General features: G+C 49.6%; 1 protein-coding gene across 1 annotated transcript in view; it reads left to right on the top strand.

Moving 5' to 3' along the window:
* Positions 1-13,977, top strand: part of celf2 (cugbp, Elav-like family member 2) — a 79,560-nt gene that overhangs the window by 14,420 nt on the left and 51,163 nt on the right. The window contains 1 exon segment of the mRNA XM_030342517.1: positions 5,396-5,422. Coding sequence (XP_030198377.1) covers positions 5,396-5,422 — 27 coding nt within the window.

Below are 13,977 nucleotides of genomic sequence, written 5' to 3'. Positions count from 1 at the left end.
AATAGTCCATGGAGGTGTGAGTGTGTGTTTGCGGTAGATCTGGTAGATCTTGGCCGAAACATTAATCAAGATTATTGGTGTCAAGATTGAGATAACGAGTGTGAAGGGATTTTAATGCATTTTTTGGCATGTTATGCTTCAATGTCGCTGAAGAAAAATAAATACGAACTTGGTTATAAAACGATCTTCATGCTTTTACGCTAGCGATAGCTAGCGTTAGCTTAACCACGAGCTCTGTGTATTGGAGCTACGGTGAGAGTGTCAACGATGCAAGGGGCCTTGAAACTGCTCCCGCTCAAAAACGTGCTAGTATTTACTATTTGTATTGTCGAATTACCCGGATTCATGATCACGGGAGGCCAGGATCGTAATCACGAAAAAAACGTGATTTATCGGCAAGCTTGAGTTTATGTGTGTTTCTGTGCATTAGGGGTTGGGGCGAAATCCATTTTTCTCAGACCTCTCCCCAAAAGAGGTTCATGGAATAACTTTAAAAAAGAGGCAACTTGTATAATTAGGCGATAGCGCATCTTATGAAACCGTTTCGAATGCGCCATTGGCTGCTACGCTGTCTCCTGCCACAGGGTGGAAGCAATTGTCTGCAAATCGCTTTTCCATATTCGTGTTGCATACATAATATATCCATTAACATATCCAGTATAAGGCTGCAAGGCATGTTTTAATAATAGACTAGCGATGAATTATGACCTTCATAAGCTTGCTATTCATAACTTTGTGTTAGTAGGCTAGGCCTATGAGCCGAAAGGAATTATTAAATCAGCATTATATCTGCTTATCGGTTGTCGGAACGGGGTGATTTCGGCAAGCAGTTTCACCAGGAGATGGATTGAAGTATTAGGCCCGCTTGAGACCAGCAATAGCATCGTATTTTGTGTTTTTTCATGATGTTCGGCATGTACGCCGATAAAGTTTTAGGCATCATTTTTGCATCTCTCATTCAATCTCATCAAACCTGCTTTTTCGTAGAGTAACAAAGATATCCGCCAGCGCTTTATACCTAAAAGCCTAAACTTTGCGCATATTCATAGAGCTAGGGCAAACTTTTCGAGGCTAAAAACGGGCATTCAATTGAGGTTTTAAAGTCAACTAATGAAATTCAATGTACGATAAAGGGCATTTATTCATTCTGCCTTTTCTTCTCTGAATAAATGCAGCATGTTTCTTGTGCAAGTTTCCCGACATTGATCCTATTCTTCTCTGAATTTCTGCATCCAAATTTGTTCGTTAACTATGTAGCGGTAATAGCGCTCGCTGACATTTTAGCGCCTTCCCTTACATGGGCTCGTGCTTAAGCACATCCCACTGGTTTGGCTGACATCAGGTCGAATTCTCTGTCCTCGAATACAGCAGCCGACAGTAGGCACTGCCCCGCATCAGTGGTGGTTAAAGAAATTTGAATAAGTACGGAAAAAAGATAAAACAAGTGCTTATAGTGGAAGACATATTTCGGGCAATTTTTTTATATGGACACCGTCAGCATTTTTTATCACCGTGATATAGCGTTAGTTCTATCGGAAAATCGCCCAAGCCTTCTGCGTGCGTGCGTGCGTGCGTGCGTGCGTGCGTGCGTGCGTGCGTGCGTGCGTGCGTGCGTGCGTGCGTGTGTTTGTGTCTGTGTGTGTGTGGTTGTGTGTGTGCGTGAGCGAGAGAAAGGTAAAAGCGGTAGGTCTGACATCCAAGCAGTGAGGTAATGAGGGGTGGCTCGCTGAGCACGGACCTCTAGCCTCCGCAGCGAGAGGGGAGGCAGGGGGGCGGACATGAGCTGAATACTGAGACAGAAAGGGGGAGGGGGAGGGAGAGAACAGGGGCGGGAGAGAAAGGGGGGAGGGATGGGGAGAATGGGAGCGAGAGAGGGAGGGGAGAAGAGGGAGGGAGAGGAAAGGGGGGACATGGCAGGATAGGGAGCGAGAGAGAGTAACAGGGGGAGGGAGGGCGTGAGAGACGGGCAGAGTGAGGGGGAGAGAGAGATAGGCGGGGTAGAGCGAGGGCAAGAGAGTGGGAGAGAGTTAGAGAGAGAGAGAGAGTGAGGGAGATAGAGTGGTATGGGAGAGGTGGAGAAAGAGCTACAGAGAGATGTGGAGAGCGGCCGAGAGGTTCAGGGAAAGGAGGGAGAGAGGGAGGGACGGGAGAAAAAGGGGAGATGCAGAGAGAGGCTGTGAGCGAGGGGGGATGCAGGGGGGTTGGCTGCCGGATAGCCCTGTTGATTATGGATGAAAACAGCCAGAGCCCTCTTTAGAGTCAGCGCAGGTGCAAGCTTGAAGAGCGCGGGAGGCCCGTCGTGCCCCCGCCCACCGCCGCTGAGGATCCGCCGGCCCGACATCATGTTCTGGATCTTACCGACGTGCATGCTTATTCCTTTCTTCTTCGTCGCAGTCTCGCTGCCTGGCAAAAAGAAAAAAAAATGTCATTGCTATTCATCGGCTTGGAAAGGGTTGAACTATGAGCGAGGTCGGGTTCAATGGGCTAAAGATGGTAGAGAAGCTGAAGGGAAAGCTACTGTGGTGTAGCACCCCGTCGTGGCTTCAACAACCCCCCCCCCCCCCGCCCCCCCCCCCCCCCCCCCCCCCCCCCCCCCCCCCCCTCACCATCTCACCAAACCCCTCCACCCCGCCATGGTTTTAGCCGTTGCTAGCTGCGGTGGCGGTGGCGACAACGCTAGTCCCTACCTCTGTCAATCAAGGTCATCTGACAACCGAAGCTAGCGGTATGGAGGGTTTGAAGAAGGTGTGGTGGTGGTGGGGGGGGGGGGGGGGGGGGGGGGCTTTCTAATAATCTAACCCAATATGAGGAGAGAGAGACAGAGAGAGTTGGCAAAAACTCTGGAAGTCTAGCAAGTTACGCTTGATCTAACTTGCTACTCATTCAGTGTGTGTGTGTGTGTATGTGTGTGTGTGTGTGTGTGTGTGTGTGTGTGTGTGTGTGTGTGTGTGTGTGTGTTTGTGTATAAAAAGGCAGTACAAATAATTTAATCGTATTAATTTTTGCAAAAAGATAAGGAAATTAGAGTTCTATCCAATCTCAAAAGCCATAATGTGGTAATTTCTGGAAAGAAATATTTAGTAGTTTCCGCCAAATAACTATTTGACCAGATTCTGTTAATGTTTTCTCTTGCTGTTGGGAAAGGAAAGGCATGGGGAAACATGAATCATGAGATTCCAGCGAGCACATGTTCCCTGTAAGTATATGGAGTACAATGGTGGTGCTTGCTTAAAATACTTCAAAAGAAACCCTTCAAACTCTATTGACGTTATCGCTACTCAAAATCGCTATCTCAATATTTATCACCTCGGTATAGGATATTTAATTAGCCAGCCTAGCTTCCTCGTTACCACCACGTACAGACAGACGCACACACACAGACAGACACCCACTAACACATGCAAACGCACACACAATTCAACATCAATCAGTCGCTGTTGCTAATTAGGCCTGTGTCTAACCTCACCCTGTGTAATGATGGCTCGCCCACATAAAAAAGCGCACACACATATACACACACAGACACACACTCTCTCTCCTACATGCATACACCCGGGCGCTGACGCAGACACACTTCAAAGCAGTCCCCTGGCGAACCTGCGGTAGGAGCGTGTTTCTCTCCGCAGGTCTTTAGGTGTGATGGTCCTCTTTTTGGTTTAGTCATTAAAGTTGTCTCGTTCGTTTCCCATCAAAGCTTGTTTCGGCGGGGGGGGGGGGGGTGGGGGGGGGGGGGCCCTTCAATGAGCGGAACGTTCCAAAATATCAACAGCCAATCCTTATTAGCGGCACAGGGTAAATAGTTCTTATTTTTTGGTCGTGACAGGGAAAAATAAAGTAGATTTCGAAGAGAAACAGACCAATTCTGGGCTGAATGTGACGCGTTTTAATGGATGCTAGACGCAGACGCTAGATATACACACAGACCGCACACGACTTCAGATTCGATTCTTGTTAACATCTAGGGGGACATGTGGTTTTTCGGTTGGTCGATCATAAAAACTAAAAAAGCCCTTCATAATAATAATAATCACAACACTAAACGGGTTGTGTGCGGTGGGCACCCGGTGCCAGTAATGAGCTCCGACAGCTGCCCAGAACTTTGTTCGACACTTTCAACAGGTTGTTACCGCCGTGGCTTCTGCGTGTCAGTGTGTGTGAGCTGTGAGTGACGCTGAGCTGATGGTTGGGGGGAGGGGGGGAGGGTTGCCCACCCCTCCACTGTGGTGGGTGGCCCCTGCCTTCTTGAGCGGGCCGTGGTTTGGGCCTCAGAGTTGGCAGACAGCCTGGTACTTGAGTAGCTTTTAAGTAAGTGGCAGAAATTACAGTCCTCGCTTCATGAGGCTCGGTGGTTTTTTTGCCTTTTTTTTTTTTTTCAGACTGGTCGGACGATAAAGGTAACCACTGCTGGCGGTTAAAGGGTTTCTAGTGGGTGTTAACATGTGGTCAGGAGGGGGGGGGGCAGAGGGGTAGTGGTGGTGATGATGGAAGAGGCGGTTTAGTGGTGCAAATCGACTGATCCCTTTTCAAATCTGCGGTTTCCTCCATAAAATTGCGATTCCCCTGGTCCGCTCTCGTACACTGCCTGGAACACACACATTATACTTGCTTGACGTGTTTTAAGTGGCAGTTGGGCCCACAGCTTGGTCTCGCAAAAGTTTATGTGTGTGTCTGTGTGTGCGTACGTGTGCGTGTGCGTGTGTTAGGCGTGTGCGCGCGTGTGTGTGTGTGTGTGTCGACCTTCATGCGGCGACACGCGACTCGCACGGGAACACTTGGAAACTTGCAAATTGTAGCGAACACGTGAACTCAAGCGACGGATTTGGACGCATACTCGCTCACGCACACGCACACATACGCGTACGCACAAACGGTTTCGGTCAAACTGTTGTCGGCCAGAGGGAGCGTAATTCTTTTGATGTTGTCAATTGTCGCATTGTTAGTTTGCCTGCCCAAGATTTTCCTTCGCACACACACACAGACACACACTCACACACACAGAAAACCGCTTAGTCATCGTAGTCATGCGTTTAATCATGACCTTGTTCCCAATAAGAGGCGGTGCAGAAGGCCAGACAAATACTTGAATGCTGGGAGAATAAGCTTTTTGCGAAGAGCGACTTTATTTTGGGCGAGAGAGAGAGAGAGGAGTAGAGAGAGAGAGAGGCTGGGAGAGCGAGGTCACAATGCAGTTAGCGTCAGCGCCTTTGCTTTAGCATCCCCACTGCATGGTTGTCAGCCTACACTTAGCTTAGCGTCTTCATCTGCGGCGGGATTAGCATGCTGCACTAGCACCGCACTCACACTGAGCCCTGTATTCACTGTGTCTTCTTATGTCTCTCTGTCTCCCCTTTCTCTCTCTCTCTCTCTCTTTGTCGCTGTCTCTCTCTCTATGTAGGTGTGATGCGTTTGAGGCGTCTCCAGGGTGAGTGTTCTGCTCATGTGTGTGTGTGTGTGTGCGTGTGTGTGTGTGTGTGTGTGTGTGTGTGTGTGTGTGTGTGTGTGTGTGTGTGTGTGTGTGTGTGTGTATGGAGGGGGGAGGGTGCACGCACACACACACACACACACACACACACACACAAGCAATCACACACTGCCCTGAATTCCGTTGGTGGGCTAGACGTTCATAAATACCGACCCCCTCATTTCCAATGTTTCAATTACATATCTTGACAGTTTGTTTTTATAGATATTCGATTCTTACCTGAAATGTAATGACAAGCTTCTGGCTATGGTCTACTTTACACTTTCATTTGGTCTGAAGAAAATAGCAGTGTCTCTATCGGAGGGGAAGGACAGACACACTCACTCTCTCTCTTAGTCGCTGACACACACCGGACACACACACGTAGACACACACAAACATTCTCTTTATCACTTATTCAAACACAAATAGATGCACATTAACACACACATACTCACCAGACACACACACACACACACACAGACACACAGACACACACACACACACACACACACATAAACACACTCTATTTCTCCGTCACTCACAAACACCCACAAACACTGTCCTTCTCATTCACTCAAACACACAAACACACACACACACACACACAGACACACACACACACACACACACACACACACACACACACACACACACACACACACACATACACAGTAATTGGGTAGGTGCAGTGTTGGGTCCATGGGGCAATGTTTACCTTGATGTTGATCGCCGCAGTACTCCTGTAACCTTTAATGGAGTGACTTTAGGGGCCAGAGAGCCTGAAAAAAAAATACAGGAATACTGTTGAAAGAGAAAGGGAGAGAGGGGGGGAGAGAGAGAGAGAGGGGGACTAGGTGCTCACTAGGGGGACGACACTGAATTAGTAGTGTGCCTGAGTGCGTGGATGCACGCTTTTATTCTGAAGAGACAAAGAGCAGAGCTGGCCTCAACACTTTTATGATGTGTCTCCATTTCTGTACATTTCGATGGCATGTCTGCTGTTCTGCTCTCCTCCTCCTTTCTCCCTTCATAGATCAACCGACCTTCTTTTTTATCCATCACTCTCTCTCCGTCTCTCTCCCACTCAGGCTCTTCACTCCCCCCCTCTGTCATCCCTCTCTCTCGCCCTCTCTCTCTCTTTCTCTCTTCTTCTCTGAGGCGTACTGTTGTTCAACGCCTGCTTGGTCCCAGGAGATTTAAATTCTGGACTACTTTGACACCTCTCTCTCTCTCTCTCTCTCTCTCTCTCTCTCTCTCTCTCTCTCACCCTCTTTTTCTAGCACTCCATCTTTGTCGCACTCTCTTTTTCTCTCTCTCTTTTTTGCTATCATCTTTCTTCCCTTTGCTTCCTTCTTTTCCCCTGCTCTATTTCTCCCTCTCTTCCTCATCTCCTTCTCCTTTCCTGTGTATGTGTATGTCTCACTCTCTTTATTTCTCTCTCTCGCTCTCTCGTTCTCTCGTTCTCTCGTTCTCTCGTTCTCTCGTTTCCACACAACCAGGGCTCAAGTATTGCTCTGTTTCCCACCTCAGCCCCAGCTCAATTTCACCAGAAAAGACTCACACTCTCTCCCCCCTTTCACCCCCCCGCCCCCCCCCTCTCTTTATCTCTCTCATGTTCGCCTCCTCTCGTGCTCCTGTCCCTGCTTTCACACCCGAACTCTGAGGCAGGGGGGGAGAAAAACGTGTGCAAATGTGCTTTCTGTCTTTCACTTACATACACATTTCACACACTCACAAACACACACTGAGGCACACGCATACATACACACGCACGCACGCACGCACGCACACACACACACACACACACACACACACACACACACACACGCATACATACATACATACATACATACATACATACACATGCATACATACATACATACATACATACATACATACATACATACATACATGCATACATACGCACACTGTGCGGAGACGCACACACACACAAACACGTGCATGCACACGCACACAAAAGCAGTCACACAGAACTAGCCTGGCCAGTCCGTCACACAAACACACACATGTACCCACGCATGCGCACACGCACACACTGCATGCAAAGACAACTCAATAACTCGACCACTCAGTCACACTCACGCGGCGGCAGACGGAGCTGTCAAGAGCGATGTGTTCGGAGAATAATCCGCCGTAGTTCCACTGTTAGTCCGCTGCCTTTATCAATAGGCGTCATTACACACCAGATTACATTATGGGGTCACTTTCATATTCCCTCTCCCCGTGTTACTAAAAAGAGTTTTTCCCTCAGTCAAGCACAGACACACACACACACACACACACTCACTCACACAAAAACAGGCGCACACACACACACATGCATACAGACACACACAGACACTCATGTATGTGCACGCACAAACACACGCACAGAAGTTGCCTAGCCAGGCTGCCAGCCGCCTGGCTCTCGCTTGTCTTGGAATAACAAATCTAGCGCCGTGTGTGTGGCCCATGTCATTCGGCGAGTGATGCACGCTTTCTTCTGCCGAGACAAAGGTTGGCACAGGCGGGCAGAGAAAGACACGGAGAGACAGATCTACAGACAGAGAGACGGACATACAGACGGAGACACCGGCTTGCAGGCTGGCTGGCAGACTGATAGACCAATGATGGAATGGAAACACACACACACACACGCACACACATTCTCGCTACCCTAGTTATGTCACTTTGTGTAACACACACACACACACACTCGTACACACACCTGCCAGGTGTGTGGATGATGAGGTAATTGAGTGTGGAGCAGCTCCTAGGTCGTTAGCTCGCTGGCGATGCTGCATGTGTTCGCTAATTGCCCTGACATCATCACCAGGGGACTGGTGACATCATCAACAGGGGGCCGGCGCGCGCCTGCTTGTCATCGCGTCGCCTCTTGCCCAAAAAATACAACCCCCTACCCCCCCCCCCCCACACACACACACACACACACACACACACACACACACACACACACACACACACACACACACACACACACACACACACTCAGGCAGGCAGGAGTCAGGACACACAGAACCACAAGCACACTGGTCAGGGGACAGACGATCACACACGCACACATTCTTCTATCCATCATTCACATGCACGCAAGAGCGTCAACAAATACAGCCATCCACTCTGGCACACACATACACTCTTTGCCTCTCTCACACAAACACACACACACACACACACTCTCACACAAACTCTCACACACACATACACACACATCCCCTGTCCGAGCAGATGTGCGAGAGCTCTGCCAGTATTGTATTTACATTAGGGTGAATGTAATTTGATTCACCCAGTGCAAGCAAGCCCCGTTGCCCATCAGAGCGTCTTCACAGGTGTCCAACCTTGACTTCTCACCCAGCATGGCTATTCATAGGCCATTAATTAGAGCAGGACTCTGCTAATTAACTCTCTCACACACACACACACACACACACACACACACACACACACACACACACACACACACACACACACACACGTATGAATACGCAGACATACACACCCAAGCAAGATCGTGGAGTTTTGAGTTCCGTTCCGATTACTGTGCCCTGTTTGATTTGCCCTACTAAAGTAATGAGTTTGGAAGGGAGACAAGAAAAAGAAGTGTGTTTTGGAAGTAGCTTGGCGGTAATTTGAAAAATCCATGAGCTGGGAAAGGGAAATTCTACTCACACGCTTGGCGTACGGACACACATAATCACACTCACATATGCACACGCTCACACACCGAAGCAGAGATGTGTGTTTATGAGTGTATTTATCGTGTGTTTAGCTTGATTAAGCTATAATGTTGGGACTTTCGGAGTGGGGTGAGATGCTAATTCTTGAAACTGTCTTAAGCAAATAAGTCCAGAGGATAATATAGCGAGAGAAATAAACAGGGGTTCTACATTTGGAACATTTAGAATTACCACAATTAATGACCCAATTTATAGTTTAGCGATTCATCGGACGCATATAGAAAGAGCAAAATGGAGGCAATCTGTAGACACATTCTGCTCTTTATGTGTCTTGGCCTTGAAGGACTGAATAGAAGTGGATGGTATCCAAGAGTTTTTAAGAGAATGAAGTAAGGAAAGGAGGAAGGAAGGAGCGAGCACATCAACTCAAGACGAGATTTAATCAAGAGAAGAAAAAACAAGATGCAGATATGCCAACATTGACCTCCTCCTCTCCTTCCTACCTTTTTGGGAGGGGGAGAGAGAGAGAGAGAGGAAGAAATGGGAAAGAGGGAATGAAACTACTCTGAAAGAAGTAATAATGTAAGGAAAAGGGGAGAGAGAGAGAGAGAGAGAGAGAGAGAGAGAGAGAGAGAGAAAAGAAGAGAAGAAAGTACTTGACGAAAGGGACAGACATGGATGAGTGCGCGAGAGGCATAAAGCAGTGGTCGTTGGGGGGGGTGTTGCTCCAGCGGGATGGATGGTAGGAGAGGAGAGGGAGGTAGACAGACAGACAGAGGGAGAGAGTGAGAGAAGAGATGGTTCATTAAACATTTAGATTGACAGAGAGGGCCAGGAGCAGGCTGGCCCTCTCCATTCCTCTCAGCGTTCAGCAGAAGGGAGATTGAATGCAGGCTTGACTGTGCACTGAAATATGCCCTGTGTAGCCACGTGTGTGTTGGGCCTGTGTGTGTGTGTGTGTGTGTGTGTGTGTGTGTGTGTGTGTGTGTGAGTAAACCGGACCACCTCTCTCTCTATGCTATAGATAATGGCTTGGAAATGTAACCACCTGACCCCCATATAGCAGACAGAAAACCCCCCAGCGTCTCGGTAACTCGTCTCACTCCGCCTTAACCGCAAGAGGACCCGAGGAGAAGAAAAAAAAAGCGATTGCAATTCCGGGGTTAGGCGGCCGAATAACACCGCTCTCCCTCTCCAGAGTCCGCCGGCCCCCCTACTTCTTATTTCCATATGAAGTGATGTGTGTGTTCACCCTTGTAACACACACCTATGAGGGTTTGTGTCGCCGGAGCCCCTTGCTTCTTCCATCGCTATTAGCGCCTGTCGCTGAAAGCCCCCGCGCGAAGCCGTGCACTCTGTTATTAGCCAACACAACAGATCAATGGGCGCAGTGCGCTGTAACGTTAGCTCGTTGCTGCCGCCGCCGCCGCCGCCAGCATCCCATTCAGACTCACTGAGCCGTGGCTAACACCACCACCGAAGGGCTCGCTAGCATAAAGGCGACAATGGCACAAGGCGCACCTGTAACACGCCCCCCCCCCATCCCCACCCCCCTTCCTCCCTCAACCCCCCCTCCCCCTTGCCATTTGCTTTGACGACCAGGGCAGCGCACGTTTCGGCTATTAGTGTCACCGCTAGGCTATCATTTCCCGGTCGCATCTACGTCTGTCAGTGTGTGTGTGTTTGTGTTCCTGTCTCTGTTTGTGAGGGAGAGGGAAGGGGTTTATGGGGCTGAAAAGACTTCTGGGAAATTAGTTGGGTGGTGGAGAGGGGGGGCGGTGGGGGGTTAGTAAGCCACTGGGAAGAGTTTGGGAGGGGGGGGGGGGGGGGGGCCGGGGGGGGGGGGGGGGGGGTGGGGTCTCGGTGGCTGCACAAACATCCACGCCGGAACCTTTTGCCATCACTTCTTCCATCGCTAGCTCTTTATTTATTGCTTTTCCTTCTTCCTCGCTCGCACTCTTTCCATCTCTCTTTACCCCTCCTTCTTTCTCATTGCTTCTACCTTTATCTCCCTCAATAACCGGCCCTCTTTTTCGTAGCTGTTTTCTGTCTTCCGCCATTCCCTCCATCCCGCTCTTTTCCTCCCTGAATGAATATATCTCTCCCTTGCTTTCTCTAGCTCTCGCTCTTGCTCTCCCTCTTCCTGTCTCCCTCTCTCTCTCTCTCTCTCTCCCACTGACTCTCCCTCTCTCTATCTCTCTCTCTCTCTCTCCCACTGACTCTCTCTTTCTCTCTGTCTCTCTCTCCCTCTTTTTCCCCCTCGCTCTCTCTCTCTCTCTCTCTCTCTCTCTCTCTCTCTCTCTCTCTCTCTCTCTCTCTCTCTCTCTCTCTCTCTCTCTCTCTCTCTCTCTCTATCCCTCTCTCTCTCCCTTGCCTTCTCTCTGTCTCTCTCTAATCCCCTCCCTCTGTCTTTCTCCTCTTCTCCCTCTTCTCCTTGTCTCCCTTCCTCTTCTTCTCGGCATATGGTTCTTGTCACGGAGGCTGTTCAACAGACCACTGCGGCCCGGTTGTCCTCCTCCTCCTCGCTGACCCAGTGATGAGAGAGAGAGAGAGAGAGAGAGAGAGAGAGAGAGAGAGAGAGAGAGAGAGAGAGAGAGAGAGAGAGAGAGAGAATGAAAAGCGATAGAGAGTGTCTTTAGACAGCTGTCAAGTCTCCCACCGTGCACCGAATAGCCTGATGCTAGTCTGCCCCACTCTTCAAGGCATCCCTCTGTGTATATGTGTCTGTGTGCACGCCTGCACGCACACAAACACACACACACACACACACACACACACACACACACAGACACAGACGCACACACACTTTTTCACACACAAAAAGAAACACGCACACACACACGTATGCACACGTGAGTGCGTCTGAGAAGATACATCCAAGTGCATTGAGCCATCTGCTGCTGTGCTAATTGGTATGCATGACAATGTTTTTACAGCCCATAAAGCCTAATGAAAATGAACACCAGTCGTCGTCCCCCCAAAACCCCCCACCGCCCACACCACCCACACCGCTGCACCCCATTCCACCCACCCTAATATCCCTTAATGGTATAACCCTCTCAACTGCTACACCCTCCCTTAGCCCCCCCCCCTATCCTCCCTTTTTACACACACAGACTCACACCTATCCAACCTCCCACGAATACACACAGGCACAGCTCAGTAAAAACAGGCTCCTACTTTGTCGCAATTAAGAAGGGGTGAAAATTTGCCGCCATTTTAGCGTTGGATTTGGTTTGGTTGGGAGGGCGGGGTTGGCTGAGCTCTCCCAGCGGTGAGGAATGAGGCCGACGTCGTGATGTCCCGGCTCTGATCTGGCCAGCGGTTGATAGTCTGGAAAAGCCCTCGTGTTTCACGGAATCCAACGGTAACAGGAAACACGTGGGGGCAAATATGTTGGGCTCCTTTGATGTCCCATCCCCTTCCCGTCAGGCGATGGTGTCCTTTGGGGGACATGGGGGAGGGCAGGGAGGGGGGGGGGGGGTAGGGGATGGAGAGCAACAGAAAATCAGAAGAAAAGCACCAGAGATGAATGAAGCGGGAAAGACGGACGGCCTCAATGACTGAACGGGGGGAAAGAGCTATTCACAATTTGGATTAGAGCGAGCACGCGAAGATATGAAGGTGTGGGGGTGGAAGGGGGGGGGGGGGGGGGGAGAGCAGGACAGTGTAGCGGCTATGGTGTTAACCTCCCAGCCGCGTGGTTCTGCGTTCGATCCCCAGCGTCAACCTGCCTGCTTACCTGGCACTCCAAAGCAAGACGCATCCATCCGCCGCTTGGTGCGGCGTTCCGGAAATGCAGTCCCATCCCGCTGACGTTGGACGGGGTCTACTCAGTGACTCAATAATACATATTACGTTTGGAAGAGTCGGAGCTCCGAGCCGCACCGGGCGTGTTGAGGCAGGGAACGCTGGCCCCGGCAAACATGATCACAGACTCCCGCAGAGTTGCAGAATCCGCCCTCAAACGACCACACTGATCTGAGCGGAACATTAGGCACACGGTCTTAAAGATGTGCCGTGCCCGGGCGTTTGTGATCTTATAGTCCCACATACACACACCAGGGGAACAGCCAATAAATAGGCTTCCCCAGGCAGTCTGTCTAGACCATGTTCAAGCCACCCGCTCCACAATTCCAGCTCTTGGCGGCGAACCACCCCCCCATGCTCACACCAGACCGACCTTAGAATCCTGTGTGTGTGTGTGTGTGTGTGTGTGTGTGTGTGTGTGTGGTTTATTTAATGTCAGGGACTGTTTTCTTAATGTCAAGAACAAGATGCTCACTCTCCCTATTTCTGCGTTGCTGTATCTCTCCCCTACACTCACACACATACTGTGTGTGTGTGTGTGTGTGTGTGTGTGTGTGTGTGTGTGTGTGTGTGTGTGTGTGTGTGTGTGTGTACGCAGTTGCGTGTGTTTGTTTGGCCATGGTTCGCATTGCCACATACAGATATATTTGTTCTGATGTTTATAACGAACCCTTTCCTGAACTGTTTTTTCCTTTTCCGGGAAGAATAAAAAGCTTCACTTTCATTATTCTTTAATTTCCTAGTATGGGAATGAAATGTGGTTTTTATATCATATATAAAACTACATGAAGTTGCCTTGGCAGTTTCTCCGACCCTCAACCTGTAGTAGAAGCTTTCTTCTCTCCATCTCTTTTCAGAGACGCTGTATTCAGGAAATGAATTGTGCACACACTTAATTGGCAAATGCATGCGCCCACACACACACACATAAGAACTTGCACCGGGGGTATTTTTCCCCCACTACATCATCCAATCAGACCTTAGCTTTTCTGTTAAGTGTCCCAA

This window comes from Gadus morhua, chromosome 19 (assembly GCF_902167405.1).
Source record: "Gadus morhua chromosome 19, gadMor3.0, whole genome shotgun sequence".
Taxonomy (NCBI): Eukaryota; Metazoa; Chordata; class Actinopteri; order Gadiformes; family Gadidae; genus Gadus; species Gadus morhua.
The sequence above is the reverse complement of the archived record's forward strand: the minus strand, read 5'-3'. Positions and strand labels throughout refer to the sequence as shown.